General features: G+C 37.7%; 1 protein-coding gene across 4 annotated transcripts in view; it reads right to left on the bottom strand.

The window, feature by feature from the left end:
* ptprc (protein tyrosine phosphatase receptor type C) overlaps positions 1 to 12,868 on the bottom strand; it is a 67,130-nt gene extending 54,262 nt beyond the window's left edge. For all 4 annotated transcript variants that reach the window (XM_030131717.1, XM_030131718.1, XM_030131719.1 and 1 more), the window contains exon 1: positions 12,572 to 12,868. In XM_030131717.1, the coding sequence (XP_029987577.1) occupies positions 12,572 to 12,635 (64 nt within the window). In that variant the 5' untranslated portion in view covers positions 12,636 to 12,868. The remainder of the gene's footprint in view (positions 1 to 12,571) is intronic.
* Between the last annotated feature and the right edge of the window lie 11,982 nt (positions 12,869 to 24,850).

Genomic DNA, 24,850 nt, shown 5'->3' with positions numbered 1-24,850 from the left:
TAATCTAACCTAATATAATCTAACCTAGTCTAATCTAATCTAGTCTAATCTAATCTAGTCTAGTCTAGTCTAGTCTAGTCTAGTCTAATTTAATCTAAAACACCCTCAGGTATGTCTCTGAAGCCCACTACCTGCTCCAGTTCTAGTAAAAGGACTTCATATCTGTCTGACTGTGTTTCACTGCGGTGCTTTTCATTTAGTCCAGTGAGTCTGTTCTTTTTACTGGTATCGTGCCTTCACCACAGAGCATTACCCACACGCCTCCCCCCACTCACAGAGCATCACCCCCACCCCCCCACTCACAGAGCATCACCCACACGCCTCCCCCCCCTCACAGAGCATCACCCCCCACCCCCCCACTCACAGAGCATTATCCACACGCCTCCCCCCACTCACAGAGCATCCCCCCCCCCCCCCTCACAGAGCATCACCCCCACCCCCCCACTCACAGAGCATCACCCACACCCCCCCCCCACTCACAGAGGATCACCCACACCCCTCCTCCCACTGAAGGGCTTTAATCGTGCTCAACATTTCTGACCTCACTTCTTCATTTCAGACTTTATGCTTCCCCTTTTTTTTTTTTTTTTTGTCATGAATTCTCATGTCCTTCATGCTCGCTCTGTCTCAGGCTGCCACGCCGCTCTGCCAGGAAATGAAAGCAACTCAGAGTGGAACACAGAAGTGGTCAAGTTTTTCATCACACATCGCCTGTCCTGCGGCAACAAAGAAAGACAAAGACGAAGACGAAGCTCTCGTCTTTTTGGTTTAATAAGTAAACGTCACCTGATCTTTGGCGTTTAAAACCTGAACTGATGTGGAGTTTATTCTGATGCAAGAAATTATAAATGAGCAACAGCAGAAACCACATATTTATACATTATTTGTGAAAAAAATGCATTTTTTAAACCTATAAACACCCAAACGGCAACTGATCTAAAATGTCTAATACCTGTGGATCCATTAATCTCATTCGTTCATGTAAATCACTGGTGTAAAATATAGTTTGTCATCTTTTCATAGTCATCAGATATGACTCATTTGGACAGTCAGAGTTGGTAGTAATCCTTAGTTACCATGGAGACCCAGTCATCTTCTACAACATTGATTCACCAGTAAAACCCACGGAGTTGGATCAATGACAGTGAACGGACACACTGGGTTTATATATATATATATATATATATATATATATATATATATATATATATATATATATAATAAAATTAGCAAAAACAAACAAAAACTTTACAACATCCTAAATAATATGAAAAAATAAGCAAAGCACTGACCAAAATTAAGTAAAATAAATACATAAATAAATATATAGCAACAAGATGAAAGAAAAACCATCAAAGTGATCAATGAAACAAACACAAATGAACAATAAAACAACAAAATAATAAGTAACATGAAGAAAATAAGCCACAAACTGAACAAAATAAGGTGGAAATCTTGAGATGTACATTGACCCATAAAGAGGTTCCGTGGTTACCATGGAAACACTGTCATCTTCTACTACATTGGTTCACCAGTGAAACCCATGGAGTTGGATCAATGACAGTGGATGGACACACTGGGTTTAGGTTCAAAAATAAATGAAATGAATCAAAATGAATAAGAAAGTTACAAAATAATGTGAGAAAAATAAGGTTTATATATATTAAATAATAAATTAAATGAACAAAAATTATTAAAAACTTTACAAAATCCTAAATAACATGAAAAAAATCAAGCAAAACATTGAACGAAACTAAGTAAAAAATTCAAAAATTTGCAACAAGATGAAAAAAAACCCAAAGTGATCAATAAAACGAACACAAATGAATAATAAAACAACAAAATAATAAGTACCATGCAGAAAATAAGCTACAAACTGAACAAAATAAGTGGGAAATCTTAAGATGTGCATTAACCCATAAAGAGGCCCTGTAGTTACCATGGAAACACCCTCACCTTCTACAACATGGATTCACCAATAAAACCCATGGAGTTGGATCAAGTTCCTCAGTTTTTGCTAAAAAAAAAACAACCTTTGAATTTACTCTGAGCTTTTATGAGCATCTGTGCAATTAGTGAATTTAATATAGGACAATACAGGATTTTCACTTAAAAATGCAAAATAAAGATGATAATATTGTAGTCTACGGTGATAAATCCATGGAGTTTGATCAATGACACTGGATGGAGACACTTATTTTTATGTTCACATATTGATATAGCCTATATTTGCTGAAAAAGTCCCTATTTCTTCAGTTTTCACTGTTTCTGATATAAAAACCTTCAACTTTAACCTGAGCTTTTATGAACAACGACATTATCATTAAATTAAATACAGGGAAATACATGATTTTCACTGAAAAAACACCAAATACAGAGGATAATATTAGAGTAAATGATGATAAATTGTTTAAGGAAGGTGAAATTCATTTGGGATCTGCCACAGTCTTTTTTTTTTTTTTTAAGCCTATACCACAGATGAGCTGCTATATGTTATAGACGACGACATTATCACCCTGGAAACAACCACTACTGTCAGGTTTTTACTTTGTTCTGTGGAAGACTGTGCAATATTCATTGTTTAAAAAACTAGGGCTGTCAAAATTAACACGGATTAACCCATCATCATGCTTTTATTTATGCATTTATTTATTTATTTTTAATTTTTATTTTGCAGTTTTCAGTTATGTAAAACACACACACACAAAAACCCAAAAAAATCACAAAGGCTCAGATGTGTGTAACAACTAGGCATGTAACGATTACCGATGTAACGATAAACTGCGGTAAAATTGCCAACGGTTAGTATTACTGTTTAAATTCTAATTATCGTGATAACTGTGTTTGATTACCACACTTTTCCAGAGAAAACGCCTATGTAAAGATCTGCTTTTATGTCAAATATTTGAGCATAGTTTTAATTTATTACAATTTTAATTTATATACCTAATATTTGGATCTTTGCATCTTTGTGTTATTTATGCAATAAATTATACACATTTTTCAAATTGGATTAATATATATTTTTTTGTGTTTTTTATCCTTTTGTGCTGATATAGTAGGTTAAAGTGAAAAAATAACAGGCAGATGATATAGATGAAGTTGTGCTGAAATATATATTTATATAATAAGAAACATTTCTTTATATAGTACTAGCGGCATTGTACCCGTGGTGCCGTTGTACGATCGCGCCCTCCCGTGGTGCAACAGCAGCAGTGCACCCGTAAACCCTCCTGTGCTGCAACATCGGGACACGCGTCAGACAAACGCGCCGGACACAGAAATGTCCATTATAGTAGGATATAAAGGCAAAATTAAAAGTACTGAAAAAATGACCAAAACAGGCTCAGACCCCTAAGGGTTAACACCTGAATGTTTCTGCGATGAGAAAGTACATTGTGCCAATTATTACCCCCACCAAGGAGGTTGTGTTTTTGCCGGCGTTGGTTTGTCTGTCTGTTTGTGTGCAAGATAACTCAAAAAGTTATGGACGGATTTGGATGAAAATTTCAGGAAATGTTGATACTGGCACAAAGAACAAATGATTAAATTTTGGTGGTGATCGGGGGTGGTGGAGGGCCCACTGGTCTGCCTTGGCGGAGGTCTGCGCTCTCCATGTGCTTTTCTAGAAAAGACAGTGCAGACCTCCGCCAAGGCAGATCAGTGGGCCCCCGTGGCCCCCCAACCCCCGATCACCACCAAAATTGAATCATTTGTTCCTTGTGCCAGTGTCAACATTTCCTGAAATTTTCATCCAGACCCGGGGCACTGATCTTCCTTGTTGTATTTTTTGTTTTTTTTTCAAAATACAAATTGGTTAACCCTTTCATGCATGAATTATGAGAACCTTAATCAAGATTTTTTTTTTTTTCCTGAGTATTTTTATTCTTTTTTAGACATGAAAAAAAGAATGCAATTGAAAATTTTTTTATGAACCTATTTTCATGCAGTTCCAAAAATGTCCACTCTGCTGGACACCATGTGTTTAATTTCGGAAGCAAAGAAACATGTATTTACTCATATATTGTGTGAAAACTATGAAATAAAAACATTTTTAATGCTGCTAATCTGTTGTTTTCTCACATTTGAACATACTCTAATACTAGTCATTACTCACTTCATGGAGATATTATTAAAAAAACAAACAAAAAAACGACAAATAATAATAATAATAATAATAATAATAATAATAATAATAATAATAATAATAAATTAATTGCAGTTTAATAACAATAACAAGCAATTAATTTACACTCAAACGTGTTACTGCAGATCAGGTTTATCTGGAACAGCAAATTTACAGTAATGGTATGAATTACAGTGTTTAGGATGATACATAGGCGTCCACTGTTTTGGCTGATATGGAACTAAAACAACAAAATCCATGAATATATAAGAGAACAGCTGGAGAAGAACTGTCCACTGCAGTGACCACTATGCATGAAAGGGTTAAATTATTTCAGTGTGTGTATCAGTACTTTTTGAACATTCTGAGCACAATTTCAACAAGACCGCGATAATAATGATGATCATGATAATTTTGGTCACAATAACCATGATCTGAAATGTTCATATCGTTACATCCCTGGTAACAACTAGTCAACTAATTAACTAGCTGGTCCTTCTTCAAAGAAACAAAGAGGGGCAGAGGCAGAAGACAGTCACTGGTTCACAGATATACTCCCTAGTCCAATTTAACTTCCTGCAAGTATGTGAGAAACAGAGTCCAAGCATTTGATCAAGTGTTCACAGAACAGGTCCTCAAAGACCTGAGCTTTTCCATCTGTGTTAATGACAGCGTATCACTGACCCACGCCTGAGAAGATGGAGGATTTGGAGACTTCCATTCTTTTAAATAATCCATCATCATGATTAATCCGACTAATAAGTTTAACTCCATGAACCCATCTGCTGCACAGAACGACTCTGAACGTCTGTGAAAACACATTTGGTTCAGTTTGTCCCAGTAGAGTGAAACGTGCAAATGGTCAGCTGATCTGGCAGTGACGGGCAGCAGAACCGACCCGTAAAGATGGAAGATGTTAAACAGCCCGTTGGCCCTCTGGATGGAAGTATGAGGACAAAAAAACCAAGATGGAACACGTATAGTAGTGTTATAAAGGAGTTGTCTTTTCACCGGAGCGCATACGTTGGATCCTTCATTGTCAGTAGACAGTACAAGCACCACACACTGAAATGGAACTTCTGCTTTGAACTCATCACCAGAACATGAACACATCCACACACTGCAGACTAAGAGCCATATCAGGGGCCCAGGGAGCTAAGTGACTTGCTCAAGGGCACATCAGCCTACAACTTTTTCTGCCAGTCCGTAGAATCGAACCAGCAACCCTTCGGCCCTCTAGGCCACAGCTAGCACTGCTAGCGCTTTGGCTAATGTGTTGCCCAGCTTGCGACAAACATGTTTAATGCAGTCACAGAAAAAATTCTTAGCCCACCCCTTGTTTTCTTCAGTTTCTTGTTCATTTTAATGCCTGGTCCAACTAAAGGTCCATTTGTTTGGACAAATACAGGGTGACACAAAAAAACAGGAACTTTTTAACAATACAATAAAACCAAGAGTGATGGAAGAAAAATATTTTATTCATCGTAATTGAAACCTTAAAACATGCCATTTAAGAAACAATGATGGAATTTTCATTTTTTTTAAAAATTACTTCCTGTAGATGGCGTCCTCCTGTACGAATGCATTCTTGAAATCTGCTGTTGAGATTCCTCATTGACCGCTGCAACATCTCAGCTGGGATACTGTGAATTTCATCCTGAATTCTCTGTTTTAACTCATCCAGAGTTCTTGGTCGAGTCGTGTACACTTTACTCTTGAGATAGTCCCACAAGAGAAAATCACGAACGGACAAATCTGGCGATCTAGGGGGCCAGGGAACGTTACCGAATCTTGAGATCACACGGTTACCGAACAATTCTCGCACAGCCGCCAGTGGTTACTAAAATGGGGGTGTGTTTACTTGCTCAAGGTCACTGTCTCGCAGTGCTGCCACTTGCTCATGTCTGCCAATACGCACTTGAAAAATTCCCGTTTATTTGGGTCACCCTGTAATTTAAAAAAAATGAAAATTCCATCATTGTTTCTTAAATGACATGTTTTAAGGTTTCAATTACTATGAATAAAATATTTTTCTTCCATCACTCTTGGTTTTATTGGATTGTTAAAAAGTTCCCGTTTTTGTGTCACCCTGTACAATGAAAACAACAAAAATAGTTCATGGTAGTTTCATTTCAGAGCTGATATCTATCCATTTAACATGTTTTCTTGATAAAAACCAAAATCACTTCAGTTCTTCCATCAATATCTATGACATTGTACTGACAAAAACAGAGCTTTTAGACATTCCATGTTTTCTTTTCTGTCTGTTTTAGTCACATGACACACACAGGAGTTAGGACTGGATTGCGTAACCATTGTTTTTGGTGGCTTTTGATGGTCTAATAATTTTTTCTGCGACTGTTTATTCCCTTCTTTCTTGAGTCTATTTGATCATGCAAAATGAAACTCAATTAATATAGATTAAAAATGAATGGTATTTAATTGCGATTAATCAAAATCAATCCACAGCAACCCTGTGATTAATCTGATTAAAATTGTCATCATTTGACAGTACTATTTAAAACATATTTGCTTATATTTTGATCAAACTGAGAGGAAATAAAACACAAATGAATGAATCATGACTCATGTCCAGTTTAGAAAAGGTTTAACTGTGTTTTTTCACTATAACTGGTTTTATTTGATGTAACATGGTGTAAGACCTTGAATGAAGAACGGCACCACTAAGTAAACATAATATCAATGTTAAAGATCTCAGAAAACACTATTAAAAAAGGCACTAAATTAACATATAATGTCTCAAATTCATGTGTGTTACATGTAAACTGTTTAGTTGGACATGTTTCTATCCATTTATATAAGATTCTGGTTGAATTTACGGTATAACAATATAGAAACATAGTACAATTAAATTAAAATAAACATAAAACAGTGAATTATTTCCAAAATGGATGATACATAACATGAATAATGTGCGTTTTGCTCCACAAAGTGACAAAATGCTAATAAAACTAAGTTACTTTTAATGATATCCTGTTCGCTGTTACTTTTGATTCAGTTGTACTTGTGAAATGTGTTCAAACCTAAGATATGTATGTGTACAACGGATACAGTATATAAATAAATATGTCTGTAGATGCGGTGAACCACGATGACTCACATCGATCACTAACTGAGGAACAACATGTGTCAGAAACAAATGACAAACGTCTGAAGATAAAGAAAGGGAATTATTTCTGCACATGTGGAAAATCTAAGATGAAAACATGTAAAATGCACTTCTCGTTGTGAACGGTAACAGAAGGAAGATGATGCTACACACACGTGCGCACACTCAAGTGTTTATTCGATACAACAGTCAGAGAAGAGGCGAAGATCTGTTAATCCTTTAAAACCATCTGTATCTTATTTGCTACACCAGGTTCTGAGACACTTATCAACAAGATCAATACTTTCCTTAAAAACTTGTTGTATATACGTATTTTCTGCCCCCTTGTGGATTATTATCACACTACAGCCAGTGGAAAGGCTTTTTTTTTGCCCTTTTCAATATGAACAGTCATGTTAAATCAACCCACACACGTTTTGCAGAAAAGTCTTTGGGAATACTCAAAGTGTTACGTAAAGAAGAACATTTATATTGCGATTCGAGGGGTAGGACTGGATAAGCCTTTAGCTCCTCCTACTCCCTTTCAGGCACAACAGTTGTTCTTTTTTCTATTATTGTAATTTGAATTTTTGTTAGATTTTTTCCCCTATATTTTGTATGATGTCTCTGTCTGAAATAAATTAAACTAAAATAGAAAAATATTGAAAAATATTGAAATTATGGTGTCATTCAAGGGAAATAAAAAGGCAGTAAAAAGTCTTATGTAAAAAAAAAAAAAAAACAAAAAAACGACCTGAGATGTAGAATTTTCAAAATGTTACTGATAAAACTTATTTTTGTATCTAAAGTTAACATTGTTGTGAACAAAAAGTTGCTGAAAAAAACGCCCAATGTATTGAACGTGATACAAAAACGACATCATAAACAAAGTGATATGGCGAAATTTTTAGTTTGGATTAGGTTAAAAAGGGCTAATAAACATTTAAAATCCGAAAAATGTGAATTTTGTGGCTGGTTTTTAATGGGTCAGGTTTTACAGAGTTACAAGAATCCAAAACTCGAGCAGTGTTTCTGATGCTTTTTTTGAACAAACGCCCATTTTTGTCATTGTGAGACGCCCCACCCCCCCACACACACCAACACCACCACTACCACTAAAAAAAAAAAAAAAAAGGCTGCAACCCAGTGGGAGGGTGTTATAGCGTTCTGTAACAAGGTGTCAAAGGGGGGAGGGGTGTGGGGGGGGGGGGGCAATCGGTTTGACGGATCTTATATACGTTGCATAGATAGTGCTCCCCTCGTGACTGGGGTGGTAGTGGTGGTGGGGCACGATGGATGTTACCACCAAAGACCTGCTGAGGGGGGTGGGGGGGGGGCGGAAATTTGCCATTGACATAACATGCTGCTTGATATTTATTTATTTATTTATTTACCTATTTATTTATTTATTTATTTATTTATCTATTTTATTTTATTGATTTCCAATAGAAAAACATACACTACAAACAAAAAGTTAAGAATATTTCTTTTTTTTTTTGATCATTTTTACCATTTGTCTGGTCATTACAAAATGTGTTTCAGTTCAATTCACACACAAAAAAGTAAAAAGCCCTGTGCAAGAATCCCAACTGAAAAAAAAGCCCAAAAACTAAAAATATCCTTAACTTTTTGTTTGTAGTGTACATATCACATCAACACATACCACACTAATTGCACAATAAAATGCAAACTAACCTCACTGCACATACACACACACAAAAAAATGTGTAAGAAAAATAAAATCAAAATAATTACAAAAATTGCTTAATAATAATGGCACCCACAAAAAAAGGATGCTGTTACACTCAATAGCTTTACAGATGAGTATAATCTATTACTATTCGATATTGAAACTTACACAGATTAACCCCCACCACCACCAAAAAAACCCCAAATGGCTGCAAATGGGGTTGGGGGGGGGGGGGGGGGGGGGCACGATGGATGTTACTACCGAAGACCGACCAGGGGGGTGGGGGGCACGGAAATTCGATATTGACGTAACATGCTGCTTGATATTTCTTTCTTTCTTTCTTTCTTTCTTATTGATGGCCAATAGAAAAACACACACTACAAACAAAAACTTAAGGATATTTCTTTTTTTTCTGTCTTCTTTTTGTCATTTTTGCCATTTGTAAACTATGTCTAGTCATTAAAAAAATGTGTTTCAGTTCAGTTCACACACAAAAAAGTAAAAAGCGCTGTGCAAGAATCCTACCTGAAAAAAAAAAAGCCCAAAAACTAAAAATATCCTTAACTTTTTGTTTGTGGTGTACATAACACGTCAACACATACCACACTAATTGCACAATAAAATGCAAACTAACCTCACTGCACATACACACACACAAAAAAAAAACTATGTAAGAGAAAAATAAAATAAAAATAATTATAAAACTTGCATAATAATAATGGCACCCACAAAAAAAGGAAGCTGTTACATTCAATAGCTTTACAGATGAGTATAATCTATTACTATTTGATATTGATACTTACACAGACTAACCCCCCCCCCCCCCCCCGTTGAGAAACACTGCTCTAGAGTCTCTGACCTGCATATCCACACACACACACACACACACACACACACACACACACACACACACAAAGCAGAACAGAAACATGATTGCAAAAATCCCCAAAGCTTTTGTAGGGAATTAAAGAAGACGTTCTTCTTATTAACTGGAGCCTTTGATTGAACACCAGTGTTTAATCTTTTGCCAAAGGGGCTTCGAACCCGTCACTGTCTGGGTTTGCACATCACACGTCCACGCTCGCACCGCCTCGTGTTCTTCAACTTTAGTAAAAGGAAGGAAAAACTCAAAGACGTGCTTTACTGTAACTTATCATCTCTGCCCTTGTTTTTTTTTTTTTTTTTTTTACTTTAAATGATTACATGATGTTTTCCCCAGTTTTTTTCAGAAAAGCTAAATCCTGTCTGTGTCTCACGACGTGGAGCTCGTTTCCATTTTTTCTCCTAAACTCGCTCATCCACCACATGCCGCTTCTTCAGAAACAGAAATTAAAAGCAAGAGACCGCATCACCTTCAGTTGACGACTGAAGTTTGTACTTTGCATCGCACAGACTCGTGACCCAGTGCTGCTTTGGTGGCAGCTCTCACATGAATATTTCTCTATTTTTAATCTTTCCTATCTGCTTTATCACCATTTATTCTAATACTATCCTCTGTATTTTGCATTTTTAAGTGAAAATCAGGTATTTTCCTAGATTTAATTGACTGACTACGTACATGTTCATGAAAGCTCAGAGTAAATTCAAAGGTTATTGTATAAAAACAGAGAAAACGGAAGAGAAAATGACTTTTTCGGCAAATTTCATTAACCTCCTAAGACCCAGCTATGGGTTTTCTGTCCACATTTTTGGACAAGAGTTTCACAACTTTGTACAAAAAAACAAAAAACAAAAGAAAACTGTCCACCACAAAGGACATTCCATAAAAAAAATTAAAAAGTGCATCTGAAAAAACTGTTGCATCATAATATTTCCAATATAGGCTCTTATTTAATAAAAAAAACTAAAAAAGCTTGTACTTTGCTGACATTTCCTGGCTCTCAGGAGGTTAAAACTCAGTTTAAAGTTGAGGATTATTATATCAGAAACAGAGAAAACTGAAAAAAAAAAGATTATTTTTTTCCTGCAAAATATATCATTAACTTAAAACAGTGTATTAGGCAGAAAAGGAGGAACAGAGTGTGTAAAAAACCCAAAATAAAACAGGGTGTGCAGTGTAATATTCAGGCGGGCGTAAAAGCGACACGCATAGTGCAACAGCATCGTGAGCCTCCTGCCACCCCCCCCCCTTTCCTGAAACATTTTTTTGATGGGGTTTGGGGGGGGGTGGGGGGTGGTATTCCCAGTCGAAAACAGATTTGCAAGCGGGGGTGGGGGGGTTACACGGGGTCTTTTCGCAGGGTTCCACCGCCGTTGACAAACACACTACTAGTCCAAACAGTTGCATTTCACCATGGTAATGTCTGTGACAATTTCAAACAACTATATATTGATAATTTGATAATTCTCTTTCAGCGCCATTTTCATGCGACATTTTTTCGGCCGTGCTTTTTCGAAAATTAACCCCGCAAATCACGGGTGCACGTCTCGCTGCCTAATATACTGACTGAACGTAAGCCAAGCGTGTCCATCCACTGTCACTGATCCAAGTCCGTGGGTTTTACTGGTGAATCGATGTTGTAGAAGATGACGGCGTTTCCACGGCAACTACAGAGCCTCTGAACATCCAAATGGGTCATATCTGACGACCATAACTGTATTTTATACCAATTATTTACACGTACTGATAGGTTTAATGGATCAACAGGTGTCAAACAGTTTATATCAGTGAAGTATTTTGGTCACCAGTGGATGTTTGGCTCTTTAAGGGTTAAAATGACAAACGTATGAATCATCACCTTAAAAAAGAAACTATTAGATACTTAGATTTTCTCACAGTCGCAGCAGGCGTTTGAGAACATTTAGACTAGTTAGTATGCAGAGGTTTGGGTGTGTTTGGACTCACACCGTACAGAAAAGAAGAAGAAACGTAAAGGAAGGAAACACTCAAAGACGTGGTTTACTGTAAATTCTCATCTCAGCCCTCCTTTTTTTTTTTTTTTTTTTTTTACTTTAAACAATTACATTTCGAACGAGTGACGTCTTCCCCCATTTTTTTCCAAAAAGTAAATTGTCAGGCGTTTTGTGGCGGACTGCATCTCCATATTTTTCTCATAAACGCATTCATAAGCCTTTGCTTCTTTCTATATGTTCACTTATGTTAAATTTAAGATATTTCGTTATTTTTTTGTCATTAATGACCAGTGATGAGTGCATATGTGACTGATTTCTTGCTTTTGTTTATTTTCTAGTGCTTTTTTTTTTTTTTTTTTTAATTCCAAGTTTGAGACAAATAAAAATAAATTAAAAAATAAACTCGCTCAGAAATTTAAAGCAAAAACCTCATCACCTTTAGTCGGCGACTGAAGTTCGTACTTTGCATCGCACAGACTTTAACCTCCTGAGACCCAGGAAAGTACAAGTTTTGGCTTTTTTAAATTAAATAACTGCCTATATTGGAATCATCTTGATGCAATAGTTTTTCAGATGCATTTTTAAATATTTTTATGGAATTTTTGCAGTTGGACAGTTGTTTTGTTATTGTTTTTTTTTTTTTTTTTTTTTGTATAAAGCTGTGAAACTCTTGTCCAGAAACATGGACAGAAAACCCACAGCTGGGTCTAAGGAGGTTAAGATGACAGACGTATGAGTCATTACAACATAACAATTGATAATCATCTTTTTTAAGAAGCCTTTAGATACTTACATTTGCTCACGGTAATGATCCCGGCCCAGAGCAGCAGGAGTTTGAGACCATTTAGACCTGCCATATCCAGGGGTTTGGGTGTGTTCGGACACACACCATACAGTCCCAACACCAAACCGAAACTCTAACTCCAACTTTTATTTCACCCTAAAAGACAAGAGTACATCAAAAGTTTCTTTTTTCTTATTTGGAGCTACATACGTTTTCTGTCTTTATCGGTCGACGCAGCTTCCTGGACTTGTTCCCCAAACCCTAAAACCTCGCCTCTGGTTTCAAGTCGAGCAAGTGGGGAGTGATGTCACAGCGTAGAGAGAGAGAGAGAGAGAGAGAGGCTGCCTTTACCTTAACATTCGGTGACAGGAAGCTTCATTTCAGATACGCCACTAAGAACAGGAAGTCCTCTCTCATCTTATCCTCACTCACATTTGCTCAAGTGTGAAAACGCTGTGACTTACGAAAAGCAGCCGATGCTTTGCTGCAGGGGGGAGGAGGTGGGGGGGGGGGGGTTCAGGCGTTCAGATACGACCACAGGAGCAGAAAGAGAGAAAAAATAAAAAATAAAAATGAAAATGGAGAATGGTGTTTGGTGATGTTCGACAAGGCCTCCAGGTTACAGAGTCTTCTGCCTGGTTTCTGTCTGTTGGAGGCCAGACTCTTCACAAGAACCTTTACATCTGAAAACACGACAAATACAGGAGAAATACAGAAATACAGTAGTGAAACTTCTTCGAACTCGTCTCCTTCCCGTCGACTCCTCCCTCCTCGACAGGCCTACAGTAAACCGGCCATGTTGTCAAAAACCACAACAAGAAGCTATAGCACTGCAACGTGCAAAGAAAATAGATACGGCCCTCCTTTCTTCAACTTTCTTCTCAGTTTTTTTTTTTTTTTCTAACCCCCCCTCCCTTTTTTCTCTCTTTCGGAGTCTAAAGAGAGAAAACATGTGGCCATTGGCTCCAGAAGTGAATTTTTTGGTTTCTGCTGTTCCTTGTGTGAAATAACATTTATGGGGATGTTAGATCTCTTCAAAGTCATTGATCGTGTGCGGTGTTTGATCATCGCGCTTTGCCTCCGAGCCCAAAATGCTTTACTTCTGTTTACATACACAAGAAAATGGGGGATAAAAGAGGGAAGAAAAGGAGTAGAGAGACTCTCCAGGGAGTGAGATTCACACTCTGGGTGGTGAGCTGATGTGAATCTGGATGAAACACACGCAGCTATTTCGTGGAGTTAAATGAAATAATACATGCAACTGAACCCAGCCTGTGTTTGGATACCGAGCTTTTACTCCGTCCTCGACAACAGAAAAGATACGCATAAAAATAATACACCATTGCTGAATCCTACTATATCCTACTATATAATGCACGTCCTGTGTCCCTTCTGTGTCCGTCCCATCGATGTGGCAGCACGGGAGGGCGTTTGTACGGATTTTCCTCCGCCTTCACAGCCTGTTCGCCGCCAAACTGGCCAAATGAATAGAAACATTACCTGACTAGCTACTAGGCACAATTTTATGTCCGTACTCAAATGTTGTGAGGTATGCTGGGCGATTTTAACCTCTCATGCTATTGTACAATGGCACCACGGGTACAATGCCGCTAGTAGAGTTGACTACTGTAACAGTATCTTCTCTGGTCTGCCTAAAAAGTCTACCCGATGACTGCAACTGATCCAGAATGCTGCTGCTCGAGTCCTCACTAAGACCAAGAGAGTGGACCACATCCGTCCAGTTCTCAGGTCTCTACACTGGACCACATCCGTCCAGTTCTCAGGTCTCTACACTGGACCACATCAGTCCAGTTCTCAGGTCTCTACACTGGACCACATCCGTCCAGTTCTCAGGTCTCTACACTGGACCACATCAGTCCAGTTCTCAGGTCTCTACACTGGACCACATCAGTCCAGTTCTCAGGTCTCTACACTGGACCACATCCGTCCAGTTCTCAGGTCTCTACACTGGACCACATCCGTCCAGTTCTCAGGTCTCTACACTGGACCACATCAGTCCAGTTCTCAGGTCTCTACACTGGACCACATCAGTCCAGTTCTCAGGTCTCTACACTGGATCACATCCGTCCAGTTCTCAGGTCTCTACACTGGACCACATCCGTCCAGTTCTCAGGTCTCTACACTGGACCACATCCGTCCAGTTCTCAGGTCTCTACACTGGACCACATCCGTCCAGTTCTCAGGTCTCTACACTGGACCACATCAGTCCAGTTCTCAGGTCTCTACACTGGACCACATCAGTCCAGTTCTCAGGTCTCTACACTGGACCACATCAGTCCAGTTCTCAGGTCTCTACACTGGACCACATCCGTCCAGTTCTCAGGTCTCTACACTGGACCACATCAGTCCAGTTCTCAGGTGTCTTCACTGGCTCCTTGTCTCTCAGAGAATAGACTTTAAAATTCTCCTGCTAGCATATAAAGCACTGAATGGTTTAGGCCCAAAATCCATCAGAGACCTTCTAGTCCAGTATGAACCATCCAGACCACTCAGGTGGTCTGGTGCAGGTCTGCTCTGTGTTCCCAAAGTCAGAACTAAACAAGAAGAACCAGCGTTCAGTTTCTATGCTCCGTATATCTGGAACAAACTACCAGAAAATATCAGGTCTGCTGAGAGTCTGAGTTCTTTTAAGTCAAGGTTAAAGACTCACCTGTTCACTGCTGCCTTTGACTAAAAGGCTTCTGACTTTTTAAATTTTATATTCTCTTTTGAAACTCTGCACTGCAACTCTTACTTTAATATGTGTGTGTTTTTATTTTTTTTTTTTGGATTTTATGTGTTGTTTTCTTACTTGCTGTTTTTAATCACCTTTTACATGTTTCTTTTATAATGTTTTAAATGTGTTTCTTTTTATTTCAATGTCCTGTGTGAAGCACCTTGAATTGCCTTGTTGCTGAAATGTGCTATACAAATAAACTTGCCTTGCCTTGCCTTGTGTATTTCAATGGAAAAGAATAATGCTCTCCAGAAGAAGCACAACCTTTGACAACAACTGGAACCCATTCATAACTTTTTTAAAAACAAACATAGCTGAAAACCGCATTTATCATCAGAACAGAACACATACCCCCTTGCTCCTTCTACTACCCCCCCCCTCCCCAATTTTTCGATGTCAGCATTCAACTTCCACACCTCACTCCCACTCATCAACATAAATATACACACACACACACCACACTTACATCAATGCAATACATCTGATCAACATTAGTATCTCTAAGAGCAACCACTAGTTTGTCTGTCCCACTGTCTTGTCTTATGTCTGTTCTGTCCCACTGTCATGCGTCAGTCTGTCACTTTGTTACGTCCTGTCCCTGTGCACTTTGTTTATATGAACCCCTCCCTGTATGTACACTACCAGGCAAAAGTTTGGACTCACCTTCTTATTTAAATGACATGAGATGGACCACAGATGGCCAACAAGTGCTCAGCATCATTTGGAACTCCTTCTAGACTTTTGGAAAACATTTCAGGTGATTACCTCATGAAGCTCATCGAGAGAATGCCAAGAATGCACAAAGCAGTAATAAAAGCAAAATATGGCTATTTTGAAGAATCTAAAATATAAAACATGCTTTGAGTTTTGTCACACCTTTTTAAACTACATAATTCCATATGTGTTCATTCATAGTTTTGATGCCTTCAGTGAGAATCTTCAATGGAAATAGTCATAAAAATAAAGAAAAACCAGGTGAGTCCAAAGTTTTGCCTGGTAGTATATACACTTCCGGTCAAAAGTTTTAGAACACCCCAATTTTTCCAGTTTTGTATTGAAATTCCAGCAGTTCCAGTCCAATGAACAGCTGGAAATGGTACAAAGGTAAGTGGTGAACTGCCAGAGGTAAAAAAAAAAAAAAAAAAAAAAAGGTAAGGTTAAACAAAACTGAAAAATAATGTACATTTCAGAATTATACAAGAAGGTGAACAAGAAATGGATTAACAACTTAAAGCAGTTCTGCAGCAATGGAGGTTGAGCAAGCCTGGAAAGTTGGTGCTACCAACTCCTCCAGGTGTCCCAACGTTTCTTAATTCCTTCAACCCCCTGTGTCTGCAAAAAAGTAGTGTTGGAACACTTTGGTACCATACCGTTGGGAGCATTATTTGAACAGTATTGGACTGCAGAAAGTAGTGTGTTACTGTAAAAATGGAAAAGAGGAAAAGGCAATTAATGACAGAAGAGAGACAGAGCATCAGAAGACTGAAAACTGTAGGTCTGTCCTACAGAGAAATGTCCAAGAAAGTCCAGGTGTCAGTAAGTCCAGTTTCCTTCACCATCCAAAGGCACTCAGAAACTGGACAGGGAAATGCAGACAGGAAGAAGTCTGGAAGAGCCAAAGACACAACAGAATCAGAAGACAAGTTTATGACAGTCAACAGCTGGAGTGAGAGGAGACTGACAGGACAACAGCTGAAAGAAGAGAGAAGATAGAGGAGGAGGAAGAGAGGAAGAGTTTACACTGGGAACAGAAGACTGAACAGCTGCAGGTGTGATGGGTCCAGTTGCAGCTAAAGCCATTGCTGAGACTTCAGAATAAGAAAAAGAGGCTTGGCTGGGCCATGAAACACCACCGGTGGACTACTGAAGACTGGAAGAAGGTGTTATGGACTGATCCAACCTGCAACTGGAAGATCTAGTATGAGTTCACAGGTGTAAAGTCACAGGTTTGACTGACAGTCCAGTGCATTTTAACTGGTAGAAGGTTGGAAAAACACGAGTTACGGGTTACCTGGAACGGAGCATCAATAGAGTGTTTTAATAGATAGATAGATAGATGATTAGATAGATAGATAGATAGATAGATAGATAGATAGATAGATAGATAGATAGATAGATAGATAGATAGATAGATAGATAGATAGATAGATAGATAGATAGATAGATAGATAGATAGATAGATAGATAGATAGATAGATAGATAGATAGATAGATAGATATAGAGCTACATATATGTTTGTGTATTTACAGCTTTATATATCATTAGCCTCAATGCATAATTGCCCAAGTCAAACTATATGGACAAAAGTATGTGGACATGTTGAATTCAGGTGTTTGTTTTCTCACAGGGGTCTGGGATAGAAAACAATAATGACTAATGTCAGAATAGAGTTTTATATTTGGATAAATATCATTACATTGGTTAGTTTGGTTTAAATTGTTATCTTTGTTTCCAAAAAGCCTCAGAGATGGTTTTGACTTCATTTCTCTTAACATTGATTTAAGTTTGCTTTTTTTTATCCATGACTACGATTTTAAATGTTCTTCCTCTCAATTTCTACAATATTTTTCATGCTCTGACTGTAAATGATAATTTTTTACCACAACTAACCATCTAATTCATCTCACTGAGGAAGAGAAGTCTCTCATTAAACTATAAGGAAATATTAATGTTTATAAACTACATGGACAAAAATATTGGGACACATCATTTTTACAGTTGTAAGCTGTCCTGTTCATGAAGATTTGACATAAAAACATCAGTATTTATGATATTTGTTTGAGATTTTTGTCTTTATTGTAAGCCTTATCATAGTACAGACTTGAGATCCCCTGACTGGTACATTATGCTTCCTTTTTGATATCAACACAACAAACGCACAATCACAAATGAAAAGAAAACAACACTGATAAAGTGAAAAAAAAGAAAGAAAGACAAAAAAAAGAAGGGAGCAGAAAAACAAAATCACAATTTGACATCTCACCCCTCCCCCTCCCCATCCTCAGAGCCACTGAGAGGAATCGGTGTAGTGCTACACTGTGGACTACTGCTTATGTAGTGGATCTTAACTGTCATATATGACATCACTGGTTTCCAATTCTTTTTTAGCCATAGGACAGGATATTTATCCCAATATAAAACTATATTCTGACATTAGTCATTATTGTTTTGTATCCCAGACCCCTGTTAGAAAACAAACACCTGAATTCAACATGTCCACATACTTTTGTCCATATAGTTAATGACTTAGGCCACAGGTGTCAAACATGTGGCCCGGGGGCCAAATCCGGACCTCCAAAGGGTCCAATCCGGCCTGCAGTATGAATTTGTGAAATGCAAAAATTACACTGAAGATATGAACAATCAATGGGGTCACAATTATTTTAATTCAGGTTCCACATACAGACACATACAGTCCAAGTAGATTCCAAGTTTGTCAGAACAGTGAACTATTATCATAATAACCTGTAAATAATGACAACCCCAAACTTTCTCTTTGTTTTTTAGGTGTAAAAAAAAGTAAAATTACATGAAAATGTTTACATTGCCAAACTATACTTTTACAAAAAATGTGACTAACCTGAACAGAAATGAACAAATGGAAATGTCTTTAGAAAAGTAAATGCAATTTTACCAATATTCTGCCTGTTACTAAATGTTTGGTGCGATTGTAATGCACATGTGTAAATGATAAACAGATAAACCGAGACATAATATTGTTAAAATTGCACTTGTTTTTCTTAAGACAATTAAGTTGTTCATGTTATTCAGATTTTTAAGGAAACCTTGTAGATGTAAACCTGATCATAATATAATTTTACTTTTTTCACTGTTACTATTTTACTGGTCTGGCCCATTTGAGATCAGCTGGGGTGAATGTGGCCCCTGAACTAAAATGAGTTTGACACCCCTGACTTTGACAATTATGCTATGAGGCTAATGAATGACATATATATATATATATATATATATATATATATATATATATATATATATATACATATACTTTTTTTTTTTTATTGATTATTTCTTTCCCGCTAATTATACTTGAATGGAGCGACTGTAACACCCAAGTATTCTGATTCTGATGAACCTCTACAGTAAACATATTCTACAAAAATAAAGATTTCAACCAATAGAGTCGACTTTATGTTCATAGAATAGAATAGAATAGAATACAATAGAATAGAATAGAATAGAATAGAATAGAATAGAATAGAATAGAATAGAATAGAATAGATCTTTATCGTCACTGTCACAGGAACAATGAAAATGAGTTTAGCAGCTCAGTTCAATTTAGCAGCAAAAACACTTAGTGCAAAAGGGACTGTGTAAGACAAGTGAAATAAAATATAAATATCAGTGTTAAGAAAGTGAACTGTGCAAAGGCTTCAGAATAAAATATTAATACACATGTGCTACTAAAGTAATGCTCGAACTCCTGACATGAACACAGAGCCGACTTTATGTTCATCCATTCAGAGGTGAGAGTGTTTATAGTAAGCCAACGTCTTTATTTCTACGTAGTTAAATCTTTCGGTGGAAATAACCTGAAACACAAGAGGAACATGCTGTATTTCCGACAAATTGCTCACATTTTTAGTGTGAAGGTCTAAATATGGATTTCCTCCTAGACCAGTGAAACACATGGTATTTCCACTTCTAAGAGGATAGGTTCTTGAAATCAGGAAGTGGCTCTTAAGCAAGCAACTGCAGTGCGTTCATGCAATCCAAAAAGAGCCCTTATTACTGTGGGAATTGTGTGTCCTTAAACACAGACAAGATCACAATGTATAACCCATCACACCTCTGTAATGATGGGAAATAATGCAACTGTCTGGACATTTGAGCAGAGATGAAAATGAAAGTGTACGACCGGGATGTGATGCAACCTAAAGATGCCTTCAACCTGAAGATTAAAAGGGCTGTAGTTGAATTTAAGAGCATTAGATCAAACGTGATGCTGTGGTTGGAGTTTAGCTGAGTCATTATATGTGTTCATGTGTATATTTGTGTTTTTACTCGAGTATAAGTGCAGATATTTATATAAAAAGTAGGGCTGCTGATTCAAATTTTAACCCATAAGGACCCCGCGTGACTTTTGTGTCAGTTCCCAAATACATTTTTCTCTCTATTTAACCTTTCCTAATTGATTTATCACCATTTATTATTATATTATTCTCTGAATTTTGCATTTTTTCCCGTAAAAATTAAAATTTTTCTATATTTAATTCACTGATCATGCAGATGTTCATAAAAGCTCAAGAGTCAATTCAAAGGTTATTCTATAAAAACAGAAAAAAATGAAGAAAAAGTGACTTTTTCAGTCAAATCTCTCATTAACTGAACATAAACCCAGTGTTTCCATCCACTGTCATTGATCCAACTCCATGGGTTTTACTGGTGAATCAATGTTGTAGAAGATGACGGCGTTTCCACGGTAACTACAGAGCCTCTGAACGTCCAAATGGGTCATATCTGAAGACCATGACAAGACGACAAACTGTATTTTACACCAATTATTTACACTTACTGATAGGATTAATGGATCAGAAGTTATTAAACATTCAGGTCAGTAGATCATCTTAAGATTTCCCACTTATTTTGTTCCGTTTGTGGCTTATTTTCTTCACATTACTTATTATTTTGTTGTTTTATTATTCATTTGTTTTCGTTTTATTGATCACTTTGACTGTCTTTTTTTCATCTTGTTGCTAATTTTTTATTTTTTACTTAATTTCGGTCAGTGTTTTGCTTATTTTTTTCATCTTATTTAGGATTTTGTAGAGTTTTTAATAATTTTTGTTCATTTTATTTATTATTTACGATGTGTCCAAGGTAACCACGGAGCCTCTGAACGTACACATGGGTCATATCTGATGACCGTGAAAAGACGACAAACTGTATTTTACACCAATTATTTACACGTATTGATAGGATTAGCACATCAGTAGTTTAGATCAGTAGATGCTTTCGGTCAACGGTGGATGTTTGAGTCTAAAAAATGTACAGTTCCGCCACATAACTTTGTACATTTCTACACCAGTATCACCTTTTCTATATGTTATTATTCCAATCGCAGGCTGAAATCAGTCTGGATGATGCAAAATAAAAAATAATCCACTGAAATAAATTGATGAGTCTGTTTTAAGAATGTAAGAAGTGCACATATAAGTGAGAAAGTTGGGAGTAAAAGCCAAAAGTCATCAGAAAAATTAACTGTGTGTATTCTTTTGCAGTGTGTGTACTTTTAGTGCTTCAGTACGAAACCATTTCATCACAAACATTTGCCATATTGAGGTTCATATGACTTCATACTCACCGGCCTCTGGAGGACGACTCCAAATGATTATGGTGATTACTGACGTTTATTCTGGTGTTACCACTGAGCTAAATGTTTCCAAACCTGGACAGATTGGGAACTAAAGCGAAAAAAACTCACATCTGCGGCTCTGGATTCAGTGTCTGGAGGGAATTAGACTGAACAAAACTAACAACATGAAACAGGCAGGTAAAAAAAAGAAAAATGGTGATCATACCTTTAAGCGTTATTTACACTTTAGGCGACACGGTGGTGCAGTGGGTTCGAGTCCAACACCAGTCGACGGGGGGTGGGACCTTTCTGTGTGGAGTTTGCATGTTCTCCCCGTGTCTGCGTGGGTTCTCTCCAGGTACTCCGGCTTCCTCCCACCATCCAAACACATGCACTAATAGGTTAATTGGTTAATCTAAATTGCCCGTAGGTGTGAATGTGAGAGTGATTGTTTGTCTCTGTATGTTCAGCCCTGTGATGAACTGATGAAATGTCCAGGGTGTACCCCGCCTTCACCTGTAAGTACCTGGGATAGGCTCCAAGCGACTCCCGTGACCCTAGTGAGGATAAAGCGGGTTCAGAAAATGAATGAATGAACACTTTAGGCTGTGGAGTTGTGTTTTTTTTCCAAAAAATATTCAGTGTTGATATCAAGATTTCAAAAAGCTGTATCTTGGAAGTGGTTTGAGATAAAGTCATACTGTGAATGAGAAAAATATTGGAATGGCCCAGAGTTTATGATGAGAGTAAATGTACTCATCTAATTTGCATATTTTAACATCACAAGGTGGCGGCCATATTGGATTGCATAAAACTGAACTTTGAATATATTTACATGGAAGTTTTCTTAGTGCTTTTGTTTTTTTTGTCATTTTATCCTTAAAATAAATGAACTTAAACATTAGTAGAAACCAAAATGTAGTAAGTTTTAGTATCTTTATACATATAATATTATATATACACTATATTGCCAAAAGTATTGGCTCACCCATCCAAATAATCAGAATCAGGTGTTCCAATCACTTCCATGGCCACAGGTGTAGAAAATCCAGCCCCTAGACATGCAGACTGCTTTTCCAAACATTTGTGACAGAATGGGTCGCTCTCAGGAGCTCAGTGAATTCCAGCGTGGAACTGTGATAGGATGCCACCTGTGCAACAAATCCAGTCATGAAGTTTCCTGGCTCCTAAATATTCCACAGTCAACTGTCAGCTGTATTATAAGAAAGTGGAAGCGTTTGGGAACGACAGCAACTCAGGCACGAAGTGGTAGGCCACGTAAACTGACGGAGCGGGGTCAGCGGATGCTGAGGCGCAGAGTGTGAAGAGGTCGCCAACTTTCTGCAGTCAATGGTACAGACCTCCAAACTTCATGTATCCTTCAGATTAGCTCCAGAACAGTGCGCACAGAGCTTCATGGAATGGGTTTCCGTGGCCGAGCAGCTGCATCCAAGCCATACATCACCAAGTGCAATGCAAAGCGGTGGATGCAGTGGTGTAAAGCACGCCGCCACTGGACTGTAGAGCAGTGGAGGAGCCTTCTCTGGAGTGACGAAACGCGCTTCTCCATCTGGCAATCTGATGGACGGGTCTGGGTTTGGCGGTCACCAGGAGAACGATACTTGTGGGAGCGCATTGTGCCAAGTGTAAAGTTTGGTGGGGGGGGGGGGGGGGGGGGGGGGGGGGATTATGGTGTGGGGTTGTTTTTCAGGAGCTGGGCTGGGCCCCTTAGTTCCAGTGAAAGGAACTGGGAATGCTTCAGCAGACCAAGACATTTTGGACAATTCCATGCTCCCAACTTTGTGGGAACAGTTTGGAGCCGGCCCCTTCCTCTTCCAACATGACTGTGCACCAGTGCACAAAGCAAGGTCCATTTGGACATGGATGACAGAGTCTGGTGTGGATGAACTGGACTGGCCTGCACACAGTCCTGACCTCAACCCCATAGAACACCTTTGGATGAATTAGAGCGCAGACTGAGAGCCAGGCCTTCTGTCCAACATCAGTGTGTGACCTCACAAATGCGCTTCTGGAAGAATGGTCAAAAATTCCCATGAACACACTCCTAAACCTTGTGGACGGCCTTCCCAGAAGAGTTGAAGCTGTTAGAGCTGCAAAGGGTATTGCTTGTTTAACATAAAACATTTGTAAATGCATTAGATTTTTAAAGAAAATATGTAACAATTTTAATAACAATTTTAAATGTAATATTAAATTGATATAAACCCGTATTTTCCCTCATTAACTAAACATAAATGTAATATTATACTGTACCTGTGCACTTCAGTACTAAAACATACTAACCCTAACCCAAACAGAAGAAAATAAATAAACAAAACACTTAAACATAAGACATATAATACGTATTCAAAAAGGAGTGAGAAGAAGTACAACTTATAAACTCCCACCCCTTCTCCTTATATAGTTAATAATAACAATAACCTTCCTAGTCTAAGCAGATCTATACTATATACCATAATATGACTGATACTTACTATTAAATAATTTGGTTTCCAGCTTTATATTATTATGAACAAATATAATATGATTTACATAAACACATAATACAATAACACATATATGTAAATAAATACACATACAAAGATCAATACACCAACACATATACACATTCATATATATATATATATACACACACACACATACACACCTATACATACATATACACACACATACCACATACTTGTACATCTTTATATCATCCAGTGATTCCCAACACCTCCCTCATCCCTGTACCTCTGAAAAACCGTGCCTTTGTACCTCCTTTTAAACTCTTTCATGCTTGGACGTTGCTTTAACTCTATATTAAATCTGTTCCACAGTCTCACCCCGCTGACTGAAACACAAAAACCCTTCCTAGTCGTGCGTATTAAGTGAATTTTAAAGTTAATTTTCCCCCTTAAATCATAACCCCCCCTCATGAATACTGAATAATTTCTGTATATTTGTTGGTAAAATTATTATCATTATTTGAGCTGTTTGATCGTCCACAATGTCTGTGAACTGGAGTAATTTGGACTGTAAGAATAATGAGTTTGTGTGTTCCTGGTAGCCAACGTTACGAATGATCCGAATTGCTCTTTTTTAAATAATAGTTAGTGGCTGTGGAGGAAAGGTGTGTATGTTCACCTGAAGCTGGTTCCTTTAGCTTTAATGAAACATACTTCATCCACTGTTGCACTGGTCCACTGTGTATTTACAAACCGACCACACGCTGAA

The sequence above is a fragment of the Sphaeramia orbicularis genome, chromosome 4 (assembly GCF_902148855.1).
Source record: "Sphaeramia orbicularis chromosome 4, fSphaOr1.1, whole genome shotgun sequence".
Taxonomy (NCBI): Eukaryota; Metazoa; Chordata; class Actinopteri; order Kurtiformes; family Apogonidae; genus Sphaeramia; species Sphaeramia orbicularis.
This window is presented reverse-complemented; position numbering and strand designations above follow the sequence as displayed.